A 13,740-nucleotide genomic window follows, 5' to 3' on the forward strand; every position below is an offset into this window, starting at 1 on the left:
TAGAGAAACAAAATAATATTTTTCCTCTATCTTTTTCTATTGTCGTAACGTCTCAAAGCTGAGCAAGAGTACTTATATAGTATATTCTATATATTGCAATACACCACAGCAAGTTTTTGTTATTGGAAATCAAAGACTGTTCGAACTTTATCCCCTCCTCATGCAATTTCTTGCCTTTATAAACTAAACTCTAATCTTACCGTATTCTTTTCCACCCTTTCTTCCCAAACAGAATACGAAGGATCCCCCCGGCGGTTTGGATTAAGTTTGAACGAGGACAGCTCGTCGTCGTCCTACTATATGTCGTCTAACTACAAGCTCAACCTGACTTCCCCATCGCTACTGACACCGCCCCGTCCAGGCTTCCCACAGCGAGTTGTATCATCACAGCAGACGGCAAATAGTACAAGTAATACAAGTACTGCCACCACTACTCCCACTCCAAATGGGCCTGGTTCCAGCATAAGCAGCCACCACCATCCGTACCATCCAACCAGGTCTCCCACGTTACTGGAGCAGGTCAGTTCTGGACTGAACAGTTCGGTCACGTTCGATGCCAATGCTTTGCTCAGCGAATTTGACGCCAAACGGGCTGCCGTCAGTGCGATAAGCATCAACAGTGGCAGTTCGCCTAATACGGTGGATTCGTCATCACTGGAGATGAACAAGCTCAACGTGATACGATTGGACAGCGATTACCGGGGTGAAGATACGGCGGAGGAAATTCCCACCAAACGGTCCACGCCGGAAATTAAACCCTCGCTGGGACTGATTTCCACCACGGCTGACGATAATCCAACTTTTGGTGCTGGGTCCTTTACGACGCCCATCACCGCCTCGTCGACGTTCGATTATCTGTACGAGTTTTCCGAGACGCGCAAGGTGCTGGAGGAGTTTTTCAAGTGTCCCACGACGGAGGATGTGGAGAAGGCGTTCGAAAAGTTTAGCGACTACAACGAGAGCGGGGATGATGTCGAAAGTTTGGTAAGTTCGATGTTTGAGAACACAGATACTGATTTTTGTTATGCGGACTTTTTACAACACTTATTATAATATTTCAAACAGTATTGCGATTCAATTTTTTATTTTTGGCTTTTAATAATGGAAAGGAAGTTATCGACATTGAGTGACAGAACTCACCAGTTTGTCGTTCAAATCGCCGTATGCAGGACAAAAAATTCAGCGTTTCCATTGAGGTGGCCCATCTTATTATGGCAAAAATCGTCTTGTAAAAATTGTAAATTATATCCTCCGAATTTGTTTATTTGGACCCCCAGTAGTTACCGTGAAAATTTGATCGAAATCCGTCAACTCTAAACGAGCTTAATGTTTTGTACAGAAGAAAATTGGACAATTGGACTTTTTGCAACATATATTTTTATAGCATAGTTTTTAAAATATATTTTTTATCTTTATTGTCGAAACCTCCAATCTATGGCTGGTTCATTTTTCATCGTTCGGTAGTTTTAAAAATATAGGATCCAAATAATTGCTTTTGGTCGAGTCTTTCCAGTTGAGGCCGAAATATGGTGTTTGTCAAAGAATATAAACTGGAGTGGAATCAAATGATATAGTACTAATTGCGGTATGATATGCTTCGATAAGTTTTGTTTAAATAAAATAAAGAAAAAAGTGATTTTATTACAGCGATGATGCCAGTTTTTAAGATTCTCCATTGTATTTCAAAAGGCCTTTTGAAATGAAACTCTTTTTTTAATTTCTTTAGTAGTATCATTTCAAACATTACATTGATTTCTTATATCTAGGTGTTCTGTGTTATTAGACAACACTATCATCCTCATTTGCTAAAACAAATTTAAGATTTTATTAACATTTTGTTAACAACATATTACATTTCATTTGCCGTAGCAGTTCAGATTTTTTACAGGTGAGTTGATTTCATCTGCTTATAAGAGAAAAAAACGCTTTGAATTTACTTAACCTAACTTAACCTAAATAAATAACGCATTAATCGTGGCAATAGAAGATTGTAACGGTTTTTGCCTGAAATTATTAATCATTTTATTTGACATTTGTTCCAATGTTTCAACATTGGATATTCTATGTAACTCATTGGTAATAGACCAGGGAGGAAGCTTCAGAATCATTTTCAAAATTTTATTTTGAATTATCTGCAGAGCTTTCTTCCTGGTATTACAACAGCTAGTCCATATTGGTACAGCATTCAACATCACTGGCCTGAAAATTTGTTTGAATATCAAAAGCATGTTCTTATGACAAAGTTTTGATTTTCTATTAATCAGGGGATAGAGACATTTTACATGTTTATTACATTTGGCTTAAATGTCCTCAATGTGATTTTTGAAAGTTAACTTCTTATCTAGCATGAGCCCTAGATACTTAACTTCATCTGACCAATCTATTGGAACCTCTCTCATCGTGACAACATGTCTCGACAAATAAAGAGCTTTTGGTTTATGTGGGAATATTATTAGTTGAGTTTTGGAAGCATTAGGAGAAATCTTCCATTTTTGCAAGTATGAAGAAAAAAATATCCAAGCTTTTCTGCAATCGACTACAGATGACACGCAGACTTTGTCATTTGGCGGAGAAGCCTGTGTCATCCGCATATCCCTGAGGTAGCTCAGGTATATCAGATGTGAAAATATTATATAATATTGGTCCCAAAATGCTGCCTTGAGGAACACCAGCTCTTACAGGAAGTATTTCAGACCTGGAGTTCTGATAATTAACCTGAAGTGTACGATTTGACAGATAACTTTGAATTATTCTAGCAATGTATGTTGGAATATTAAAGTTCTTTAATTTTACAATCAAACCTTCATGCCAAACACTGTGGAAAGCTTTTTCTATGTCTAGAAGAGCAAGACCAGTAGAATAGCCAGATTCAGATTTGTTGGAACGCATCAAATTTGTTACACATAGGGGAAGACGGGGTAAGACCGCCCGCCTAAGCAATTTAATTCATATGTCAAAGTCAAGAAACAATAAATCATTTTTCTGCGCAGCATGTCGTTTTTTGAAGCCTTGGTTATGATCAAAAAATATCACAAGTGTTGTATTTGCAAAAAAATATTTATTTCTTGGAGCTTGAAAAAGTGATGTCTTTTTTTTTTTTTTTCTTCAACTTTATTTGGTCGGCAGCTTTGTCCACTTGGGCACCACTGGGCCAATTTCCTATAACTAGATACATTTGTTTTGTGCTCTAGCCTAAATCTATTTATAGTGCATGGTTCCTCATTCGTCATCTCACACAAAGATGCGAAGAGCGTTATGCGCTCACCATCATGGGTCGTTGTTCATATCCATATTCAGAATCCATTGTTCATTGCGTTGGTCCGGTTTGCCGATTGTGCTGTGTTGAGGCTGCTGCCTGCGAAGAGGGTCTGTTTGCCGCAGTTGCTCTCTGATGAAGCCAGAGGATGGACGTCCCTCCATCGTCCTCTGTGACGCATCTTCGAGGGACTGGGCTGTGTTTTTGTTGAGGGGGCTGGGAAGTGATGTCTTATAACGATTATTTTTAGCGACGGGGTAAAACCGCCCACCCACGGGGTAAAAGCGACCACCACGATTTTCGTACACAATTTTACGATAAAACATATCAGTTCCCTGTGATTCTAAAAATAATAATGTTTTATGAATTCTACATTGATTAACGTAGATATTGAATCATGTTTAGGGTTCATTAATTCAAAAAAAAAAAATAGATACATACTTATCATCCCCTTAAGACACCCTTATTTTGGAAAAATATGCGAATTTGGCTTGTATTTTTATTAAAATTGATTTCATTTTACTTGAATCGTAATGTACAACTTAGTTACAACTTTAAAAATGGTTCAGGCATTTTATTTGGTATAAATTAGGGGTGGCGATCTTATTCCACTAAGAGTGGTCGGTTTTACCCCACTAGTGCAATTTTCAGAACTATAACCTTATTTCAAAGCTAAAATATTTACAATTAATTTTTCACTTCACTAATGCATATTTCACATTGCTGTTCAAGCATGGACGGGTAATTTGTAATGTTTTTACAAAAAAAATCCCTTCCGAAATCCTTAAATGAGTATCTGTCAAATTTAGATCAAATTCAATATCGACGAGCAGAAACTTTGTTTTCGATATTTGTTATGGAAAATTCCATTAAAATATTACCCTAAATGCCTCGGAATGACAAAAATCTTGTGTTTATGCAAAGTGCTTGATTAACTTTTAAGAAAACCGCCGTTTTCATGCCAAACTGGAGGTGGTCCATCTTACCCCGGCGGGCGCTCTTACCCCGTCTTCCCCTAAAAGTTGATGAGTGGTCGAATGTCCATGTCGGAATCCGAGCTGTTCATTGGCAAAAATTGAATTTTCGTTGATGTGGGCCATCATTCTGTTCAAAATAACCTTTTCAAAAAGTTTACTGATGGAGGAAAACAAACTGATTGGACGATAGCTAGAAGCTTCTGCAGGATTTTTGTCTGATTTTAAAATTGGTACATCATTAGCATTTTTACATTTGTCAGGGAAATATGCTAATTGAAAACATTAGTTAAATATATCAACTAAGAATGTTAAGCTACTTTCTGGATGTTTCTTGATGAGGAAGTAGAAAATTCCATCATCGCCAGGAGCTTTCATATTTTTGATTTTTTTTATAATAGTTCTCACTTCTTCCAAATCAGTCTCCTAGGAATTTTCGAAAACGTTCTCTTGATTGAGAACATTTTCGAAGTCCTGAGTAACTTGATTTTCAATTAGACTAGCAAGTCCTAAATTAAAATTGTGCGCACTTTCATACTGCATAACATGTTTTTGAGATTTTTCGCAATTAGTTAGTAATGATTTGTTTTCCTCTTTGAATGCCGGTATTGGCTTCTGAGGTTTTTTCAAAATTTTAGATAATTTCCGAAAAGGCTTAGGGGAAGTGGTGGTAAATGAACAGGGGTGGTAAAATGAACACCGTGCCTTTCACCGAAAAAAAAAACAAATTTCGATTATTTTTATCACGCACGGAAGATTCAGACCATAAATCTGCGTGTTAGAGTTGATACGTAGGTCAATAGGGTAACGACTGTTTATTTCGTTCTTAGTCACTAACAGTTGGCGCCAGCGGCAAAAAGTACAGGCAACAACCTTTCGAACATTCAGTTTCTGTCACCGGCCGCCGAGCGACGACACTGTTGTTTGTATTCCTCCCACTGATCACGCTACGCTGGATTCTCAAATTTCTCAAACTTTCAACACAAGCGCATGGAAGAATGGTAGTCGGAGAACTGTCAAAACATATGGAAAATAATGCAAAACGTAAATTACTTGCAATTTGGAAACTGGATCAAAAAGGTAGTGATTAGAAATCAAGTGTAAAGTGAATACATAACTTTTTGTGTTTAATTCATCTTCCGTAGAGCTTTCTTTGCTTCAGGATTTCGTTTTTACTACCACTGAAAAAGAGCCATCTATTGCCTTTTCAGTTTTGAATATCGCCCTATTGAAGTAAAAATATCAACGAAAACTAAGATTTTAGGAAACTACGTTTGAAAATTAGAACTGACGTAACCCGCATAGTGCAGGTAAAATGAACATTTGCATCGCTTTTTGACAGCGATGAAAATATGTGAAAATTTAGCTATTTTAGTCTGAATCCATGTCGCTGCTATAGATAACATCCCTATTTTTGATGTTGTGCGATAGAACTTTACAAATTCCTCGTTTTTCTATCAAAAACAAGATGATTTCCTTAAGGTGTTCATTTTACCACCCCTTCCCCTAGACCAAGGGTCCAATTGAGAAATTTTATTTTCAAAATTTTTGTTTCTTAATTGAGAAAATCTTTTCTTGATATCTTTCTGCAAATCCTGCCTTATAATTTTCATAGCATGAACGCGAGTGTGTTGAAATTGTCTTCTCCTCACGTTTTTAAGACGGATCAAGAGTTTAGGATCATCGTCTATAATCACGGATTCAAATTTTACTTCACATTTTGGAATTGCAATGCTCCTGGCTTCAACAATGGAATTTGTTTAAATTTCAAGAGCATTGTCAATATTAAGTTTGTTTGTAAAGAAATGTTAACTTCAAGATTAGAGTCAATATATCTTTCGTATATATTCCAGTCGGCTCGAATATAATTGAAAGTGGAGCTGATAGGATTGAGAATCGCTTCATGGGATATTTGAAATGTAACAGGAACATGATCAGTATCAAAAGTAATTAATTGGCTACAAAGATGACTAGATTCGGTTCGGACCAAATCTATCGTAGATGAGTTTCTAGAAGAGGAAAAACATGTAGTGCTATCAGGGGATTGAATTGAGAAATATCCTGGAGATCACGCATCAAATAAAATTCAGCCATTGGAATTACTCTGAGAATTATTCCATGACCGATGTTTGGCATTGAAGTCACCAATGACAATATAATTTGACTTATTGCGAGTCAATTTTCGCAAGTCAGTTTGAAGCAAATTAACTTGTTGTCCAGAGCATTGAAAAGGCAAATAGGCAGCTATGAAAGTATATTTACCAAGCAACAGAAACACCTAAAAGTTTCAAAAACTTTAGTTTCAAATGACGAAAACAGTCGATGTTTTATACGCCTATGAATGATGATTGCAACCATTAAGTCGATCATTACGATAAACAAAAAAGTTATTAGCTATATTAGCTGTATTAGCTGTACGAGCATTACAATAAAGATGAAACTCTCGATTTCCCATTTTATCGCTATTCATTTAAAACACAAAAAAAATAGTCAAATCGTGATAACTTTTTTATTTTTTGATGTTTTTTCATCATAATTTCAGTTTTTAAAAAACTCTTCTATTTTTAGAATATATATCGATATTAATAATTGATCATCGTGTTTTGAAAATATTCCGATGTTTTTTGAGGGATTGAATCTCCCCATACACATTTTCTTAGGCAGCCATTTTGTTTTTAGTCAATTAAGCTAAGTATGCTGTTTCGCTCAAGAAAAGTAAAGAAATTCCTTGACTGAAAGGGTCAAGAAATTTCCTACAGAGAGCCCCCTTCGAAGTGACATTTCTTCTCAACTGCGTACTGCGATCAGAAAAAAGTGATTTTCTTGACCATTTCTTGGGAGAAATTTTCCACGCATCGAGATAGGCGATTCCTTTTCTTGTCAGTAGCAAACCGGCCTTTAATAAAAAAAAGTAATGTGGGCTCTACAATGCAAGGTATAGAGCTTTTTTGGAAAATTATTTAAATCAGTTGTGTTTTCTCCTAGAATAATCTGAAAATAACAATATGATTTTTTTAAAAGTTCTCATCTTTTACCTTCTTAATTAATGCATTAAGAAAAAGTTGCACATTATATATTAAGGGTAATAAATGACCCATGATTTTAAAACGTTCTCAAACATACATTTTTGAACCGATTTTTGTTCTTTTAACTTTAAATGAAGGATGTGGAACTATAAAATAGAACTTTAGACATTGTTTGTGAGTACGGCCATTCTGGGCACAATGGCAGAGATGCAGAACTAAATGAACTCCTGTAATCAAACTCCGATCCACAAGATCGGAAGTCGTGCGAATGTTGTTTGAAGAACGACTGCATTGATGAAATTTCCATCATTGAAAAAACAAAGCTACTATGTTCAATCTTGTAACATGTCAGCAATTGCGCTATTTGGCAGCAGCTCTTAATACTGGGAAATGAGGAATGCCGTATTCCAACGATTTTTTCCAATTTATCTTTAATTCGGATACGAAAATGAAGTACTACAATAATGTTCAGAAATGGCAAAGAAATGATACTACGGTTGAATTTTTATGATTAAGTATGAAGTCAAGAATCTCGTAGAACAAAAACTGTAGATAAATGTATGTTTTACAGATACTTTCATGAACAGAAATCAATTTTATTATGTCAAAACCTTCTCCAATCGGCGTACAGTGTTCTTAAAAGTTGTAAAGTACTAATAATTCATTCAATTAGTGGTATTTATTTTGATTTTCGTTTCTATAAAATCCCGTTAGAATTTTTTGAATGTAAAGAATAGCTAAAAACACAAATTCGACTTGAAGCACCTCCTTATCTTCTCCAAATTGAATGAAAATTTGCCTGGTAGTTTACTGGTTGAATCGCAGACATTTCGATTTTTGTGAAATGGTCTAATGTAGTGTTTGCAACTTTCCCGGGATTCGACTTCCCGGGAAACGGGAAATAAAATTGCCATTTCCCGGGAAATTTTCAAAAAATTCTCTCTTTTTGTGAGTTTGTGTTTCTAAAAATATGAAAGGGGTCTGCGTGATCTGTGGGGATTTGAATTCTAAACTTGTAATCAACTAAGTTATTAGGTCACCAAGTGGCTCGGAAGCTTAGTTGGTAAAGCGCTCGTCTAGCATACAAGAGCCCTGGGTTCAAATTCCAGCTGAGCACGTGGATTTTTTCATAATTTCACCCATAATTTGTCCATCTTTACCACGCGTAATGAGTTGATAAATTAAAAAAAAATCTGTTGGCTTCGTTTTAATCGTCAGGCTTTACATGAAATTCAAATCATATTTACCAACATCGAAGCAATCCTTTCAAGCATTTGAATAAAAACCAACTAGAGTCTTATGTTGAAAATTGTGACTGTTACATCCATGAAACTTTATAAGTTCACTCAATTCATAAAAAAAATCCTTTGTTTACTATACTGCCCATAACTGCATATTTGTATAATTCGACAAAAGTAGGCTTCGAGTAAATGGAATACCAAGTGTGCATTTTATGGCAGTATGGGAGAAAACTAAAATTTCTAAAAATTACCAGGAACTGAAAAGTGCATATTCGAGGCTGATGTTTTGTACAACTCATATTGCATTCTAGATGAATAGTTAGAAAATAATTCTGATGGAAATTTCATTGCTATTACAATACGAGGCTCATCTATAATCCCAATGTGACTGTTATGTGATTATAATTGCCAATGTGACAAAACAACTTGGTATTTTTTCGAATTTTCTAGAACAATCTCACATATTTCAGTAAGTTGTTCGAAAGTATTTATCATTTGATGACTCTCCATGGTATTAACTCCAATTTGTCAAAATGTCGAATGTGAGTGTTATGCAATTATGGGCAGTAGAGCTTATAATCATTTTTAGAAAAAAAAACATATCATCAAAAACATATACATTTTATTGACAACTATTTGATTTCGGAAAACAACAAACCAACTTCGAATTATAACTAGTTATCTAGTGAACTTATTGCTTATAATGATCTTCTTCTTCTTGGCATTGCATCTTCATTGAGACATAGCCTGCTTTTCGGCTTAGTGTTCAATGAGCATTTCCACAGTTATTAAATGAGAGCTTTCTTTGCCAAAGTTGCAATTTTCGCATTCGTATATCGTTTGGCAGGTACGATGAGTACGATGATATTTTCCATTACCAAAAGATCCTGGACCGACCGGGAATCGAACCCAGACACCTTCAGTATGGCTTTGCTTTGTAACCGTGGACTCTAACCACTCGGCTAACGAAGGTCCCTGGTTAGAATGATATGACAAGTAAATTGTATGAAGGTTTTTATTTTGAGAAAAGATGGTCTTCTTCTTCTTTCTGGCGTTACGTCCCAACTGGGACAAAGCCTGCTTCTCAGCTTAGTGTTCTTTTGAGCACTTCCACAGTTATTAACTGAGAGCTTTCTATGCCAATTGACCATTTTTGCATGTGTATATCGTGTGGCAGGTACGAAGATACTCTATGCCCTGGGAAGTCGAGAAAATTTCCAACCCGAAAAGATCCTCGACCGGTGGGATTCGAACCCACGACCCTCAGCTTGGTCTTGCTGAATAGCTGCGCGTTTACCGCTACGGCTATCTGGGCCCCTCAATAGATGGTCAATCCTTTTTTAATAGAACTACCCGGGAAATACGGAAATCCCGGGAAATACGGGAATCCCGAGAAACAGAAAATCATTTCCCGGAATGTTCCCGGGATTGCAAACATTCACATATTTGGACATAAAATCTTCACAATGAAAGAAGAACTCATTTTTTAGCCCTTAGACTCGATTATGTATGTTGCGTTCTGTAAGATGTGACAATAAGTATTCTACCGGCAGTTGAGTTTTGCATGCTGGTCTATTGCTGTTTGCATTTGACGTGCAAATCCAGTCTAACTGAGCTTAAAACGCGGTAACACAAAGTTACCAAAGGATACTTAGCAACGATGATGCATATCAACGCCAACTTAGCGAAGGAAATCAAATTTTGACTTCGCCTTCCTTGTTGCAAATCTTACCGCATTTGATATTTGCATTTCAAACGCACACAGCAATACTATCGATCTGCTGCAACAATAGTGTCAATGATTTCCATTCTAAACTGCTGCACTTGAAAATTATTGTCGAAGTAATTCTCGTTTTTAAAAAAATCGAAAAAAATATTTAACAACAATACAGAAGGAGAGCAGCTGAATCATATCACGGTATTTTATTGTAATATTTCTTAATTAATTTTACGTACCGTTTTGTCTCAAATTCCGAACAGACTCATATTCCGAACACTTGGTTTTTGTATGGCGGTTTGGTTGAAACGTTTCACTGAAATATGTCATCAAATAACAGGAAATAGCAGTCAATTGTAATTCAATTTTACCGTCTTCAAATCTATTTTATACCTCGGGAGTAGTCATGGTTCTCTGGTTTGAGACCAGTAGAACCAGCTTAGATAAATTTATTTGCGAAATTATTCATTTGAATACGATTTATTTGTGCTGTTCGGAATTTGAATCAAGGTGTTCGGAATATGAGACAGAATTAACACAGTGTTCGGCATTTGAATCAAAATGTTGTTCCATACTATTACGTGAAAACAATACTAAACAAGTTTAAACAATCAATTTTATCTGTACACCCAACAGTTAACAGTTAGACTTTGCCGATAAATTAAAATGTTCACATATATCAGCTTATTTATGCCAATCAGATGCATTTGAAGTCACTGTTGGCCTTAAGTGTTCGGAATATGAGTCAAAACGGTACTTAAATTCTTCAACTCGATTTATTTTATCTAAAAATATCTTCTCAAAAAGTATTTTAAAATTTGCAAACCCCGCCCATACAACCCCATTGGAAAACAACGAGCAAACATCTCTGGTTCCCACTGGGAAGTGGTTTCCACTGACAACTCAATGTTTGTAAACAAAAAGTCGTTTAAGGACTAACAATCGAGGAGGGCGAAATCTATTTGCCGAAAAATTTATTTTTTCACAACAACAGTTATATGAACACAATAAACGGTTTGCAAACTATTCGTTTGAAGTACAGCAAGTCAATTTGAGTTGATATGGTTAGCGTGGAACACATTGAAATATCGGAGAAAAATTTGCCTAATATGATTACGCCAATGTACGTTGTGCTCTTGAGTTTGATGCTGACCTCGAAAACATGGCTGCTTAGCATCGGGCTGGAGAAAACACATATGGCCAAATAGGAAACTACTATAGCCATAACTGGTACACTTTCCCTATAACAATTTTGATTTGTTGAATGCTGCACCAATTAAAAGGTTCCAATATATCTAAAGGTTTGACAACGTTTTGACACAACGTCATCCGTTTGTTTTTAGAAAAATTTGTGTCGTCCCGTGTATGGTTATCTTAAAAAGACAATATAATTTAGGAGTAGTGAATCAGATAATATCTAAAATGTACCGGCGAATATAAAAAGAAAATAATAATTCCTTTTTGTATCCTAGAAAAATTGTGGGACTTTGTGCATTTTCAACAGAAGCCTGGTGAATATTCTTTAGTGCTATTTCTTGTGAGAATCATGTGTTAAAACCTTGCTCTACAGTTTTCAACTCGTTTCCACCCAAATAAACGACCTCGCATCTTCTTGCTTCTCCATCAGGAAGAATTCACCACCGACCGAAAAACGCTGCTTTACCGTGTGGCTCAACAAGAATGATCAATTTCATCCACAAACCTTCCAGTTTGACGCGGTGTCAGCAAGAACACGTAACATCACTTACGTGTACGTTGTACATTATTTCACCTCAGGCAAATAACCCTTTTCCATTTTCGCCAGAAACGTTGGTGACCAGTCCGTCTGAAGCTAGGGTTCCCATACGTACTTTTTGAGTACAAATAGAGTAAAGTGGGGCTTCGAGTTCGAATTCGGGTGGGGCAATGCTAAGAGACTCTCACTCTATCAACATTTACGGTTTTTGAAGGATAACCAAGCATGAATTTTGTCTTAGTAAAATGCAAAATTAGTGTTATGGAGTTGTCAGATATCGACGGCTCACCATTAGGAATGTTTTTTGGATTCTTACCATAGATTTTTTTTATTTTTGGTAAAGCTGTGTTTATTATATGGGAACATAACTATTGATAACAATTTCGAAACTTAAGTACAATTGGGGGATACCTTGGGCGTTAACGTGTTAAGGTGATTATAGAATGAAGCCACAACTCACAATTTTCAAGAGCACAAGACTTGAGAACCAAACAGTGCTCCGCGTTGAAAATGTATCCCACTGGTCACCACTAGCAAGCAAGCAATTTGATTGGTTTTCAACGCGAACTGTTGTCAGATTCTCCAGTCTTGTGCACTTGAAAATTCAAGGTTTGGCTTTGTTTTATAATCACCTTAAGGTAAACTATTTATAAATTGAATGAGAACGCCTTCTAGACTTTAACATTCAAATATTGATAATGATTAAAACTTAAATATTATAACAAACGCATTAAGAAAAAATGATTAGTGTTTGTTTCTGTACTTTTTTACAGAGTTCAAAGTACTTCTTCCGTTCAGAACAGATATGGTAACCCTATCCGAAGCACACAATTGCGCACATACAGTCCAATCACACCAAATGAGCCATGTTCCAAAAATGTTAACCCATTTCTCTGGTTTTTTCATTCTCGTTCCATGAACAGGACATCCATTATGACTACCCTATCGAGATGGGGGACAGCAAGGCACTGGAGACGACCTACATCGGATCTACCGTCGTCTCTGTTGAGCAGCAGAAACCAATGACGTCGCTGACCACTGGCTCCGGCGGCATAGCCAGACAGCAGGATATTAGCACTAATGCAGCTCGTAAATCGCCAATCAATAATAATAATAGCGACGCCGAAGCAGATGGCGATGACGATGATGTTGCTGCAAATGGTGAAGAGCTTGAGGATGGCGAAGAAGACGGCGAAGAAGATGACGAAGACGAGGACGACGAAGGCGAAGGGGGCGTCGGCAACAATCTGAAGTATATGATCAACGTAAAAAGTAAACCAAGAATTAAAAACGGGTACACCAGCTTCCGGAAGAAGAAACAGGAAAAGAAGCTCGCTGGAATGGGATCGAATGTTCTTTCCGGAATTGTTACCGTTGGTGGCGGAAATGACGATGATAATGACGGAGAGGATGAAGAAGAAATAGATATTTATAGTGCGAATCATCATCTTCATCACAGTTTCCACCACCAACAACAGCAACAGCAACAACGACTACAGCAACAATCTCAGGAACACCACCAACAGCAGCAACAACATCAGAATCTGAGCAATGTGCGGCAACATGTGATACTGCAACAGCACCAACAGCAACAGCAACCACAGCAGTACCAGGAACATGAAAGGCATTTTAGCCTGTACTTGGATCCCGGAAGCCGTGCCAGCAGCTGTGATGTGATTAACGAAAGTAATCTCGACTCGACGCAGTTCATGGCGAACGGAAACGGGAAGAGGCTCCGAAGCAATGGCAATGCTGGTTCTGGCAATGGCAAAAAGCCGCTGGCTCGGCGCC

General features: G+C 36.9%; 1 protein-coding gene across 1 annotated transcript; it reads left to right on the forward strand.

The window, feature by feature from the left end:
* Positions 1-203: 203 nt before the first annotated feature.
* Positions 204-13,477, forward strand: LOC110680460 (uncharacterized protein F23B12.7-like; the record flags this gene model as incomplete). Its single annotated transcript, XM_021856263.1, has 2 exons — positions 204-984; positions 12,873-13,477. Coding segments are annotated over exons 1-2 (1,289 nt in total), but the record flags the coding sequence as incomplete, so codon positions are not given.
* Between the last annotated feature and the right edge of the window lie 263 nt (positions 13,478-13,740).

This window comes from Aedes aegypti, unplaced genomic scaffold (genome assembly GCF_002204515.2).
Source record: "Aedes aegypti strain LVP_AGWG unplaced genomic scaffold, AaegL5.0 Primary Assembly AGWG_AaegL5_hic_scaff_1431_PBJ_arrow, whole genome shotgun sequence".
In the NCBI taxonomy this organism is placed as follows: domain Eukaryota; kingdom Metazoa; phylum Arthropoda; class Insecta; order Diptera; family Culicidae; genus Aedes; species Aedes aegypti.